This window comes from Protomyctophum parallelum (assembly GCF_964188405.1).
Source record: "Protomyctophum parallelum genome assembly, chromosome: 15".
Lineage (NCBI taxonomy): Eukaryota > Metazoa > Chordata > Actinopteri > Myctophiformes > Myctophidae > Protomyctophum > Protomyctophum parallelum.
Genome location: NC_139710.1, coordinates 37,710,024 through 37,724,321, shown reverse-complemented (window position 1 = coordinate 37,724,321; position 14,298 = coordinate 37,710,024). Strand labels below are relative to the sequence as shown.

Here is a 14,298-nt window from a genome sequence, read left to right as displayed (position 1 = left end):
TCTAATGAAAACAAGCCCAAAGGAAGCGAGCATTTCTGCATTTTAAACATGTAAATACATAGAGGCTATTTTAAAATATTTTCAAAAATACTTTCAGAAAAAAAAATCTTTAATCATTTAAAGATCATCAACACAAATCTTGTATCATTGGCCCTGGCCCCTGGGGGGTCTCTGGCATGTTTTCAGATGGGGGTTCGGTCCGCAGACAAATATATATTAATTTGGGAAATGAAACCCTGGTTTAAAGGACACAAGCCGGAAAAAACTACAAATATTTACAAGCAACTTTACAATAAAAACAAGCCCGAAGTCGCTTATAATAAGCGGACACGGCAACACTGTACCTCGACCGTAATCTCGCGTAGAGAGAGGAAACCCGGTTCATGTTTCGCCGTACGAGAGTCGATAATAGCAGATCTCCAAGCTCACACAGCGTCGCGGATGTGACGAGGTGTGAGCTTGGAGATCGGCTATTTTCGGCCACGCGACGCCGCCGTACGGCGGATCATAAATCAGGCATAACCAGTGTCTCCAATCCAAACTAAAGGAGCCTGGTTTAGCTCACTTTGGATGCTAATGGCAACAATTCACGGTTGATTGCTGACTGTCTGCTGTGCATCCACGCAAATTTATAGTTTTATAATAGTATATATAGTTATAACGGTCAGATTCTGTGTCCAATTGCCCCGGCCTGAGGCGCGTGACATTACGGTGCCAGGAGAAGTGGGCCATGGAGGATGAAACTGGGCCTGATGTCGATGGGACAACTGAGCCCGTGAGAAAACTGGGCAGGGTAAGATTTAAGCTATATATTTTACATGTTGCATTTGGCAGCAGACGCTCATATAGCACCCAGATCAATTTACAGATTAAGTGCATGATCAGATTTCGTAATAAACTCCGAATGCAGTTTTTCATACACCAGTGCCACTGCCACCACTACCAGATGGTGACGCCCCCTACTGTGTGTGTGTGTGTGTGTGTGTGTGTGTGTGTGTGTGTGTGTGTGTGTGTATATATATATATATATATATATATATATATATATATATATATATATATATATTATGTTATGTTATAGTTAATTTCTTTCCAAAGTGATCAAATTATTGTGTGCAATTAAATGGTCAGCTAGATAATGATACAAAGTTGAGTATGTGAATTGATAGATATATTTCCACCATATGTTTTACTGAGGACTGTATTAAAATTAGTTACTATAAATAGCTTCGACAGCAGAGCTGAGAGCACCGAAACACCGGAACTCTCAAAATACCTTTTTAGAAGTAATCAAATTACAATATACACTTAGCTTTAGCTTTTACCAGGATACTTTAAGTAAATAGCTAGCCCTGGAACATGACTGCCATGATGATTATCATGACAGTCATGCAGTAACTTTGCCCTGTTTTTTGCGCTCGCTGCATTTACAAGATTTCCGTATATATAAACATTCGCATTTCAAATATAAAGTACTCACAAAGTGTCCCACGGGTGTTAGTTAGTAGCAGCGCCAGCGATTAGAATTGCTGCGTCCCGCGTTGTTTAATAAAAAGCATTTTTGTCCGAGCTCCCCGGCTACTTTTTTCAAACGGGGTTCGTTTGGGAAATCCACAGTTGCACACCGGGAGCGCACTCGCCTATTAGTCTGTATTGGCAGGGCGGTCAGCCTACCTATATCGAACACACCGAGTGCCACCCTCCTCCCGGCCGATAGGGGCGCGTAGTTGAAAGCCAATGGCAAAATAACACCTCGGATAAAAATGCTTTTTATTAAACAACGCGGGATGCAGACATTCTAATCGCTGGCGCTGCTACTAACTAACACCCGTGGGACACTTTGTGAGTACTTTATATTTGAAATGCGAATGTTTATATATTTTAATTATTTGTAAATGTAGCGTTCGCAAAAACCAGGGTGAAGTTTCGTCATGACTCTCGTATGAATACGAGAGACATGTTCCAGGGCTAGTAAATAGCCAACGTGGTCTCTCCAAGCCGTTCCCAAAATGGCATTGGGTATTTATACGGTTTCAATACAAAATGGAGAATGGTACAAAATAGACGTGGCAATACAGAGGAACATCTTAACAATGCATTGGGATATGTAGTTTTGGGAATGACCTGTAGTTCATAATTCAAGTATAGTCCGGGAAAGCCCAGAGGCTGGGCAGGTGGCCATGGCAACGGCTGATAACGGAGCGCCCGGCCTTCAAGGTCAGTTACATGCAGGGTTCTAGACGCTGAGACAGTGTGAAGTAATAATATCTACATATGAGTGGAGCACAGGGCAACCAGATTAAAATGTCAAAGGAGTCACTGATCATTCACCCACAAAATACAAAATGCATAGAAAATACCTATCAACTAGAAAAAGTGCCCTTCTGGGCACAGGTCTCCACCAGGATTTCTTCCTCAGCCTAGTGGGAATATGCGTGCACAGTTTCATCGCAATCGGACGCTGCATTGAGGAGTTGTGGCGATTTGTACAAAGCGGGCTACTCCTGAAAACTGTAGGAGCCAATCGTGGCCAATCAGGATGGAATATGAGAAATCAAACAAACCTGTCTTGATCACATGACTATGGAGATCATGTGTACCGATTTGCGTGAAATTTGGATAAAATCTGAAGGAGTAATAATAGAAAATGTGTTTTACTTATGTCGGCCTCCTGGTGGCGCTATAAAGAGCAGAGGTGAAAAATTCCAGGCAAATGTTTTTCCTTGGCCTCTAGGGAGTTGGCATACAAAGTTATCCACAGATCCGTGCAGTTAGAGGTAAAAACACTTTTCGGCCAGTTATAGAGCCACCTTGAGGCTGAGTTGAAATTGTTCATGTGGCATTTCGTCCTCGGCCTAGTGGGAATGTGGGTGCAGAATTTCACGGAAATCACGCGATGTGTTCATGATTTGCAGCATTTTGTTTGAAACAGAGCACTCCTGTGAACTTTGGAAGCCAATCTTAACCAATCAGGATGGAGTCTGAGAAATCTGAAGGACCGGTTTCGTTGAATGGCTCTAGAGAGACTGTGTACCAATTTGCGTGATGTTTGGACAAAATCTGTAGGTGTACTGTGCAAAAACTTGTTTTGCACAAAGCGGCCTCCTGGTGGCGCTATAACAGGCCGTTCTGGAAAGTTTGGGGCAGAGGTTCATCGTTGGCATCCAGGGAGTGTGTGTGCAAAATTTGGCATGGACCGGGTTAACGGTGGCCGAGATTAGCTGCTCACGGACACACGGACGGACACACACACACGGACGGACGGACGGACGGACGGACGGAGTGCAAAACATACTCTCCCCCCATGCCTTCGGCCTGGTGGAGACAATGATAGTAGGCCTACCAATTCAGGATATTGTTTACTAATTAATTACATTGTTTCTGTACTTTGGTGTTTAAACTTTGAACTATGAGCGACATGGCTCGAGAACTATCGGTTCCCAAGGCAAGGCTTACAGTATATTTCGTGCTGTTACTCCTGTAGTATTTTTGTGTCAGAGAGGCTACTCGAGACAGAGAAAGATCATTTCGCATGATAATTACTAAGAGTGTACCTTCCTGTTGGGCTGGGTGAGTGTGCTTGTATAAAAGGGGACCCATACTCCTGAGGTTCAGTTTTGAATCAACTCCACTTTGCTTTATATCAACAGAGAACACATTGCCAGCCGTGCCGCTACAGCGATTGTGTGGCACCTGCTCCACAGAAGAGGCCACAGAGATCCGAAGAGGTGGAGTTTGAAGATGGCACCACCATCATCCAGCATCCGGCAGACCAGACCATCAGTGACATCCTAGCCAGTTGGAGGCCTGATGATGAGCCAGTAGTAACAGAGAGCTCCTCTCATATTCCGGCTGATACTGTGTACCTGAAGGTCGAAGGGGACACCGGTACTATCCTTCCTGCTGACCAGACCGTGTACGAGCTCGTGGAGGGAGGCTCACAGCGTGGTGGCCAGCTGTTGGTCGACAACAACGGCTACTCCTACACCAGGAAGTACAGAGGGTCGTCCAAGCACACGGTGTGGCGTTGCTCCGTGCGAGCTCGCAGCAAGAGCAACTCCTCCTGTAAGGCCACCGTCAAGCAGGTCGGGAACGTTCTTATCTGGGGCCGTGTCTGTCACACCCACGCACCGCGGAGGAAGAGGACACGGAAGTCCGAAGAGCACGTCATCATGGAGTTTGAAGACGGCACCACCGATATCCAGGCCCCTGCAGACCACCAGAGCATCCATGATGACCTCCGAGCAAGTTGGCAAGGACCCGTAACCGAGAGCTCTCACATTCCATCTAGTGGTGGGTATTGCCTGCAACCTCACGATAGAGAGTCATAGACCACCGATTGCCGATTTTTTGACAGTTTGAAATCAATTTGAAAAACTTGGCAGATAACATTTAAGCAAAAAGCAAGGGAAATAAATAAATAAATAATGTTTTGATGGATAAATGCAAAATATTTAATCATATATATCTTAACTGGCAGACAGAAACAGATTCTGATGTTTGTTTGTTTTAAAGCCACGTCACACAGCATCTCCTGGCGTATCGATATGGGTACGATGCGATACGATTATCGGGCAAGGAATGCGATACGATCATTGACATATCGATTAATTGATCCCACCCTTAATTCCAGCTGACACTGAGTACATGAAGGCCGTAGAAGACCAGACTGTGTACGAGATCGTGGAGGGAGGCTCACAGCGTGGTGGCCAGCTGTTGGTCGACAACCACGGGTACTCCTACACCACGAAGTGTGGAAGGTAGGCATGGTAATTTGATGTATTACCATGTTTTTGTTCTTGCTTACTGTAAATCGCTCCGGATTAAGAGCGTCTGCCAAATGCCTAAATTGTAGGCCTGTCACAATTATTGCATAATCGACTAATCGCATTTGTTTGAGATAATCGCAATTATTTTTGCATAATCGTCAATCTTTCCATTTACATTTGTAGATCAACAATTGCTATTGTATGTAAAATTCTTGTAAAGAAAAAAAGAAAAGAAAATGTCAGTGATTTCTTTGTAAGTTATTTGTCATATCTTCCCCGATTACGAAGCCTAAAAGGCAAACAAATACAAATTGTAAAGTTCCAATGTTCAGTGCATAAAAGCACAATTAAATTGTTAATCGCAGTTATTTGTGTGAGGATTAATTGTCAACTTAAATTTGTGATTGGTGACAGACCTAGCGGAGGGTCGGCCATACACACGCTGTGGCGTTGCTCCGTGCGAGCTCGCAGCAAGTGCAACTCCTCCTGCAAGGCCACCGTCAAGCAGGTCGGGGATTCTTTTACCCGGGGCCGCATGAGCCACACCCACGCTGGACAGCCTGGCATTGCCACCAAGGTTAGTAACTTAGTATAGTCTTTTATTTTGTCCTCATTTTTTGAGAACTTCTTTTTTTGTGGGGTGGGGGGGTGATTATTAGGTTCCCAACTTGCATCGTTCCCAAGTAGGCCGGTGGCTGACGGGCACAGGTGTAGTGTTTTTTAATGTACACATTCTTAATTCTTTGTCACATCATTGTCACATTGACAGATATACCGTACTACATCTCTATGTAATGATTTCAGACATTTAGTCTTACGTAATTCTGTGATAAATTAACATGCCCAGAAATGTATTTTCATACACGTTCTATCATCATCATTGATCACAATCTTTGCTTGATTTTTTATTCGCCAGGCGAAGCTCAAGGTTCATGCACTCACCAAGGCGAATGTCTACAAGGAGGAGGTGATGGCAGAGGACAGTATTCCTGCTAACCCTGACATGAATGGAAATGAGCCTGTTGATTGGAGAACTGAGCCCACGAGAAGACTGGGCAGAGTAAGACACTATATTTGTTCAATTTTGGCAAGTATAGCAGACGCTGTTATCCAGAGAGGGACTTACAACAACATGCTAAATGCCTTTCTGTGAGGGTGGCGTGTGTGCTTGGATAAAAAGGGGTGACATATGATATTCCAGGTATAGGTTCAGTTTTTAATCCTCTCCACTGTGCTCAATAGAGAACACAATGCCAGCCACGCCGATACAGTGATTCCGTGGCACCTGCACCACCACTGAAGAGGGCACGGAGGTCCGAAGAGGTGGAGTTTGAGGACGGCACCACCATCATCCAGCCTCCTGCGGACCAGACCATCCATGACCTCCGAGCCAGTTGGCTGCCTGATGAGCCGGTAACGGAGAGCTCTCACATTCCAGCGGATACCGTGCGCCTGAAGGTTGAAGGGGACACCGGTACTCTCCTTCCTGCTGACCAGACCGTCTACGATCTCGTGGAGGGAGGCTCACAGCGCGGTGGCCAGCTGTTGGTTGACAACCACGGGTACTCCTACACCAGGAAGTACGGAGGGTCGTCCAAGCACACGGTGTGGCGTTGCTCCGTGCGAGCTCGCAGAAGGAGCAACTCCTCCTGCAAGGCCACCGTCAAGCAGGTCAGAGATTCCTTTACCCGGGGCCGCATGACACACACCCACGCTGGACAGCCTGGCATTGCCACCAAGGTTGGTAGTCGTTTTTTCATTTGGTGCTCGCTAACAAAAGATAATAATCTGTTCATCATTCTTGTGTGAAAAGCTGCAACAGAAAAGATCACAACCATCATGGGAGAAACCCAAGGGTCTTTTCTCCATCCCTACGTTTGTAACCAGCTCAGTGGCCTTGTGGTAGAATGTTTGCCCAAAGACTGTAAAAAAGTATAACCAATGCCTCAGCTTGAGTACAGGAAAACCTGTATTGAAGCAGCTACTTGAAAAGATTAAACAAAAATGTAACAACATGATCGAAAAGGCCAAAACTAATGTATTCAATTCAATCAACACATTTCTAGTTTATGTGTAGTTCCCAACCATTTTTTTTTTTTGCCAGATCAAGCTCGCCAAACAAGTGAATGGACTCACCCAGGCCAACGCCTTTAAGTCAGCTGCTAGAATAGTGGAGGAGGTGATAGCAGAGGAGCTGGCCGTGGACATGCCATCCAGCATTCGTTCCAAACCTGGCAACCTGTCTAGGCGTGTCAACTACCGGCGGCAGAAGAATCGGCTCGCAGGCCCCGCCCCCTGTCCAGGCCCCGCCTCCCGTCTGGACAGGGAGCGCCTTCAGCAGCAGCAGGACCTTCTTGGCTCGGCAATACCCGAGCCACCGCAACCGGGACCGGTTCCCCAGCCGCCGGGCGGAGTCGGAGACCCCCTCGGGCGGTCGTCGAGCGACGACGTGGTCTACGAGATTATGGAAGGCGGCACGCAGCGTGGCGGCCTGCTATTGGTCGACAACCACGGATACAGCTACACCAAGAAGTGTGGCGGATCGGCCAAGCACACGGTGTGGCGTTGCTCCATACGATCCCGCAGCAACACCAGTAACTCCTGCAAGGCCACCGTCAAGCAGAGTGGGAACAGGTTCACCCCAGGCCGCATCGCTCACAGCCATGCTGGACAGCCTGGCATTGCCACCAAGGTAGTAGTAGTTTTTTTGTATTCAACACTTTTCGGGAACTAGAGGTTCGGGCCGCACAGTGGCCCTCTCACAAGAGTTCAGGACCTCTCACCGGGGTGCATACGTTGGTTAGACATAACATCAGTCCTGCAGTCATTAGTCAGCATTAGTCAACCCGTGCTGCTGGTTAAAAATCACCGGTGCTGCAGGTTAAAAATCACCCGTGCTGCGGGTTAAATATCATCCATGCTGCGGGTTAAAAATCACCCATGGCTCCCGACATGTGTGGTGGGTTAAAAGTTAAAACTAATCCGTGCTGCCGGTTAAAAATCACCAGTGGCTTCCTGTGAGGTTAGGGTTAGGGTTAGGTTAGATCTACTTCAAACTAGGTCAACCCAGGAATTTACTCTCGTTCTTTTGTCTCATTCATTGATCATATGTTTTTTTCCTTTTTTACTTTCCTACTAGGTAAAGCTCACCAAGCAAGTATATGGACTCACCAAGACGAACTTCTATAAGTCGGCTGCCAGCATAGTGAAGGAGGTGATGTCGGAGGAGCTGGCCGTGGACATGCCAGCCAGTATTCGTCTCAACCCTGCCAGCCTGGCAAGGTGTGCCAACTACCAGCGAAAGAAATATCGGGCTGCAGGCCCCACCTTGGTGGACTTTGTACGTGACAGGGACCTGAGTCGGTGCCGGCAGTCGGCTGCTGGCTTACAGGAAGAGGAGACTGGGTCGTCCAACCACCGGGGGCAGAAAGGTCTGCCTGCGGACCCCTCCTCCTCCGTGGACTTTGTGCTGGACAAGGATCACGTACCGGATGGATTCCTCCAGCAGGACATCAGCAAGGACGGGGCTCGAAACCTCATCTTCGCCACGCCTAAACAACTGGAGCTGCTCAAGTGCGTAAGGCAGCTCTTCTTGGGCGGCACATTCAATGCGGTGAACCAGCCCTTCCAGCAGCTTTTCAGCTTCCACGCTTTCCTCTGGGACGACGAGGGCCGCAGCGTGACGCAGGTCCCTCTGACGTTTGTCCTGATGTCGTCGAGGAGGAAGCGGGACTACGTCGCCGTGTTCCAGGCCATGAAGAACCTGGCGCCCGGCCTCGAGAAGGTGCACCTGGTGACGAGAGCCAACTGGCAAGCGGCAGCCAAACTGTTGCCTGACGCCGTCGTCCGGGGCTGCAACAACGTCCATTTGACCCCGGCCCTGTGGCATCAGGTCCAGCAGCTCGGCCTGGCGGTGGCCTACCTCTGCTCGGGAGCGGTGCACGACTACACCGCGCTGATGTTCACCCTCCCGTACGTCTCCGCCGACCACATCGTGGCAGATTTCGACAAGGTCGTGGCCAGTGGCAAGAACAGCCGGCTCCGACCCGTACTCGACTACATCCGCGACGCCTGGATCGTCGGCCGGTGGAAGCCCGGGCGGCGGTTTGTCTGCAAACGCTGCCTCAGGACAAACGATTATGTTGTTGAAAGAGGCTGGCACAACGGCCTGCACCAGGAGACGCAGCGATGCAACTTGCAGTTGTACCTCCTCTTGCAGCTGCTGCACACCGAGGCCAACCTGTTCCCCTTGCAGCAGCAGTCGGTGCGCCAGCAGTGCAGGCTGATGCAGGGCGAGCTGGCCAACATCTGGAAGGCATACCAGAAGAAGGAGCTGACCGTCAGCCAGCTGCTGAGCAGGGTGTCGGATTTGACCGCTGCTGTGATACCTCTGATAATTATGATAAAAAATTGTCATTTCTTTGCCACGCTTATCATTTAGTAACCTACAGCCAGGGGTCTTCAACATTCTTCAGGCCAAGGAGCACCCCTTAGCTGAGAGAGAGAGAGAGACAAAGCTTTGTTTTTTGTTCTCAAATAAGAAGAAAAATGAACAAATAAGTGCAGCTTTGTCCATACAACTTGATAAGAGGTTTTCAAAGCTAGCTCACCATCAATGTTTGTTGACCGTTGAGAGATTTGAGACTAGTATTTCACAGGTCTTTCATTTAAGAGACTATAGGGCTCCATTTTCGTCACTGCTAAACCCCTTATCCCTAAACTTCTTTGACTATTTTAATTTTTTTTACTTTTGAACAACATTTTTGAATAGTTCAACTAGCCAATCCACATTAACATGTTGTGAGCTTGTAGACTGGCCATTTTAACTATTCAAAAATGTTTTGCGAAATAGTAAAAAAACCCAAAAAAGGCAAAGAAGTTTATGGATAAGGGGTTTAACGGTGACGTAAATGGAGCCCTCTGGGGGCTTTGGTGACTTCTACTCTGTTCATATATTTGTTTGACAGTAGTGCACTATCATCAGTGTTGTTGTCTAAATCAAATGTGTTTTTTCCCCCCACATTATCTGTGCTAATTATGTTATGTATTGTACTATGTATGTATGTTCTACTTCAGACATTTAATTTAAATAATATTATCATCGCAAAGACATTTCAGTAACTGACATGGCATTTGAACATTCCCGCATTAACCCATTCTGGGCGGGAAGTTGCCCCTGTTGGTGTTTCAAGCATTATGTTATACTTATGATCTACAAGCTCATAGCACGGCACCGAGAGCGAACAGCTTTTAACTAAAATAACAACATATTTTCAGATGGGGGTCGGCGGCCAATTACAGATATTTTTGGGGCGCCCTTGACATGAAATATTGAGAACCACTGATATAGAAACATGAGGTTTTTCAGAAAACTGTCATTAGGGTTATGATGATGATGAATGATGAATGACTTAGAAGATATTTAGTAGACTCGAGCTCAGGTCTAAATGGGTTAAGTAAAGTGAATATAATGCTTTGAGACCTTTCACGTCTCCTCCGACTTCACATTTGGCCAAGCCATGCTCCCTCCTCATCTTCCTGGCATCATCTTCTTTCTTCTGAATTTGTGGCAGCCCATCTCGTCTTTTCACCCGACGAGTGACTCTCCCCAGCCATGCAGCATGCTGCTCCTCCTCCTCCAGTGTTCTTGACCTCTCCTCTGCTTATACTGCAGAGCCTGTTTGGTGCTCTCCAGCTCAGCAGCAGTGTCTCGTCTCGGCACAGTGAGTCACACAGTGACACAGTGAGACACATTGGAAAGAAGCAACACAAAAGCAGAGTAAACTAGAATGCTATCTGGCCCTAAACAGAGAATACACAGTGGCAGAATACCTGAGCACCGTGACCGACCCAAAACAAAGAAAAATCTTAACTAGGTACAGACTCAGTGAGCACAGTCTCGCGATCGAGAAAGGCTGTCATAGGCAGACGTGTATCCCGAGAGAAGACAGACTATGCACCCACTGCACACAAAATGAAGTGGAAACCGAGCTACACTTCCTAACCATCTGTCCATTGTACCAAGACATCAGAGACACATACTTCCCACTGATTACAACCACACACAGAGATTTTGAAAACATGACCAATGACAAAAAAATCCCATATCTGCTGGGCGAAGTACAACAATGTGCAAACACAGCAGCAAGATTTGTGAGTTGCTGTGATAGGAGAAGGATATCAAATGGAACACAACCACCCTAAAGACTAATCATTGTGTATATTCCTGCACTATACCTGCATCGAGTGACCTGGGTACATAGAATTTGATCTATTGAAGATTCTGATCTTCAAATGTACATCATTTTTGTATTGATTGTATTGCTGTATTGTTGTATTGTTCTTTCTGCTTTGGCAATGTAAACGTATGTTTTCTCATGCCAATAAAGCCCTTTGAATTGAATTGAATTGAGTCGGCGTACGTGCTGCCTGCTCCGTCCGGAAGGGGTCGAGTGGTTTTCCAAAGCAGACCTCTCGATTATCTTACTGTCAAAGCAGGGCCCTGGATTTTCACTCTATGGCCTGACTCACACCTTCGCAACAGATTGATGTATGCTTGTTGTATGAGACTTATTGACTGATGCAAGCTCTCAATTCATTTCCAATGGGAGTCACATGGTTTGACACAACATTTTTGTTGTATGAGGGGGGGGGGGGGCAGTCGAAACACAGCCGAAAGCCATACAACAAATGTTGTGTCAAACCATGTGACTTCCATTGGAAATGCATTGACACTTACCCTTTGTTTACATCTGATTGATTGATTGATTGAAATATTTATTAACAGTTTGTAGAATTTACAGTACATTTTAAGCACAAACTCAATACAAAGACTGTCAACTGTGAGTGGACGACCCAATTAAGCATTACACTTGTTTACAACAGGGTCCACATTGTTCAATTCATCAAAACATTTAAAGACATACAGACATTTAGAGACATACAAATAGACATTTCTATGTAGCTAAAGTACAGAACAGGAATTCATCATATGGGAAGCAAAAAAGGGAAAAGATACAATATACAGTGAGGGAAAATGGGGGGGGGGGGGGTGGGGGGGATTCAGATTTTACAGAGGCCAGTTTCGAATTGCAGCCATCCGTAGGTGCCCTTTGAGAGCGGTTTTGAAGGAGTCAAGGGATTCACATGTCTTAATGACTGTTGGTAGGGCGTTCCACATTTTGGTGGCATAGGAGCGAAAATAATTTAGTCCCTTGTTTGTGCCGAATCTGGGTTGTACATGGTTTGTTGCACTCCCTCTGGTGTTGTGGGTGTGGACTTCGTTTACATTAAGGAAGTATTTAGACATGGGTATCTTGGTGGTGTATCGAATCTTGTGGACCAGACCCATTGCAAGATGCTGTACTCTGTCGTCGACCCTAAGCCATCCCAGCCTGTCAAAGTGGGCAGGGGTGAGGTGGGTTCGGGGGGTGAGGCCAAGTAGGAGCCTGACCAGTTTGTTTTGGGAGGTCTGGAGCCTTGTTTTAAGGGCCTTTGAGGTGCTGTGGTACCAAGGGGTGGATGCATAGTCAAAGAAACCTTGTACGAGGGCTCCTGTTAAGGTCTTCAAGGTGTTTTTGCTGACCAGTGAGGAGATCCTGTAAAGGAATCTTGTTCTTTGATTGACGTTTTTGATTACGTTGGTGGCCATCTTATCACCGGAAAGATTGGCCTCCAGGATGGAACCTAGGTAGGTAATTTCATCTTTTCGTGTGATAATATTGTCACCCACTCTAACCAAGAAGCCATCTGCCTTGCTGAGTTTACTATTTGATCCGAAGAGGATGGATTCAGTTTTTTCCAGGTGTAAGGATAGTTTGTTATCAGCGAGCCAGGTGCAGATTCTACCGAGTTCAGAGCTGAGGGTCTTTTCAACCTGCAGTTTGTTCCTGTCCGAGACCAGCAGTGCTGAGTCATCTGCGAACAGGAACAAGTTGCAGTCACAAGCTGAAGTCATGTCGTTAACATAAATTAGGAACAGTAAAGGCCCTAGTTTGCTTCCTTGTGGGACGCCACAGCTCACTGGGAGGGGAGGGGACAGTGTTCCGTTCACCTCCACCATCTATTCTCTCCCCTCCAGGTAGGATTGCATCCAGCTCACTGATGTGCTATCAAAACCAATAGCTTTAAGCTTGTTAACCAGTATGGAGTGGTTCACGGTGTCAAAAGCCTTTTGGAGGTCCAGCATGACCATGCCGCAGTATTTTCCAGCATCCACCTCGTGTTTGATGTGATCGCTCAAATAGAGGAGGCATGTGTCAGTGGAGTGGGATGTTCTGAAACCAGATTGGAACTCGTACAGCAATTTATTAGAGGCAAGATACTTTTCAACCTGTTCATAGACTATTTTTTCCGTCACTTTCGAGATGGAGCTTAGAATAGAAATAGGGCGGTAGTTGCCGGGTTCTAATTTACTCCCTTTTTTGTACAAGGGGGTTACTTTGGCCAGTTTAAAATCTTGGGGGACCTGTCCCTGTTTGATGGAGAGGTTAACTATGTGGGTGATGACTGGAGCTATGGAAAAGGCTGAGTCTCTGAGAAATTTGGAGGGAATATTGTCATGGCCAGTGGCCTTGTGGGGTTGGAGGGCACTCAGTTTTTTAAGTACCTCCTCGGTTGTTACCATTGTCATTTTAAAATCATCTTTACAAACACCAAGGTTTTTGTAGAAGGCTTTGATGTGCTCTACACCAAAACGCCCAGAGTGGGAGGGCAGTTTGCTAACCAGATTTGTTGCAATGTTTGTAAAGAAGATGTTCAAGTGGTTGGCTACATCGAGTTTGTCAGTGATGAGGGTGTTATTCGATTTGATGTTTATGTTAGTAAACCTGGTTTTTAGTTTCCGACCACAGCCTAGTTGATTGTTTAGTAACTTCCATAGCTCCCGAGGATTGTTTTTTATTTCCTCGGCTTTATCATTGATAAAGTTACATTTGGCTGATTTGGTCATGGCAATTACACTGTTTCTTAGCTTGTTACACTGGGCTTTTAGGTTGCACAGTTTGGTTTGGAGATCACTGTCGAAGCGCTTGCACTTGGCTAGTTTGGACTTGCATTTAAGAAGTTCAGAGCATTTGTTGTCTCTGGCTTTCATTGCAGTCAGTATGTCCGAATTCATCCATGGCTCCGAGCTGGTTTTGACCCTGACGGTTCTCAAAGGAGCCATGATGTTTAGTACTGATGTAAATTTGGTTTTAAAGCCAAGCCATGCTTCTTCGACTAGTGAGCTCCTGAGCACATCGGACCAATCCAGATTCTCCAGTTCAAGGTTAAAGGCCTCACTAGAGTAGGTTTTGAGGTCCCTAGATATGACTGTTTTGTGACAGTCAAACTTTAGTTTTTGTATTTTGCGGGTACAGAAAATCATAAAATGATCACTGAGCCCACATACAATAACCCCTTTCTTTGAGATTCTGGATTTGTCCGAGGTCAGAATGAGATCAATGACAGTTTGAGAAGAATCACACACTCTTGTGGGTTGGGTAATTAGCTGACTGATAGGCCTACTATGCAGATCACAAAACCGACT

General features: G+C 46.2%; 1 protein-coding gene across 1 annotated transcript; it reads left to right on the top strand.

Annotated features, from left to right (window-relative positions):
* The first annotated feature begins 701 nt into the window (after positions 1–701).
* Positions 702–9,465, top strand: LOC310872274 (uncharacterized protein). The gene is made up of 8 exons (XM_083784037.1): positions 702–793; positions 3,651–4,293; positions 4,634–4,760; positions 5,184–5,346; positions 5,686–5,829; positions 6,012–6,509; positions 6,874–7,461; positions 7,909–9,465. Exons 1-8 carry the CDS (start codon positions 731–733, stop codon positions 9,208–9,210), a joined length of 3,528 nt encoding a protein of 1,175 aa, XP_083640163.1. The 5' UTR covers positions 702–730; the 3' UTR covers positions 9,211–9,465.
* Positions 9,466–14,298: the final 4,833 nt, after the last annotated feature.

Excerpts from the sequence above, each read along its gene's own strand:
- LOC310872274 (XM_083784037.1), top strand. The coding sequence starts at position 731 with ATGGAGGATGAAACTGGGCCTGATGTCGATGGGACAACTGAGCCCGTG. Across the intron at positions 4,761-5,183 it reads TACACCACGAAGTGTGGAAG|ACCTAGCGGAGGGTCGGCCA; the intron begins GTAGGCATGGTA and ends GATTGGTGACAG. Across the intron at positions 5,830-6,011 it reads CCACGAGAAGACTGGGCAGA|AGAACACAATGCCAGCCACG; the intron begins GTAAGACACTAT and ends TGTGCTCAATAG.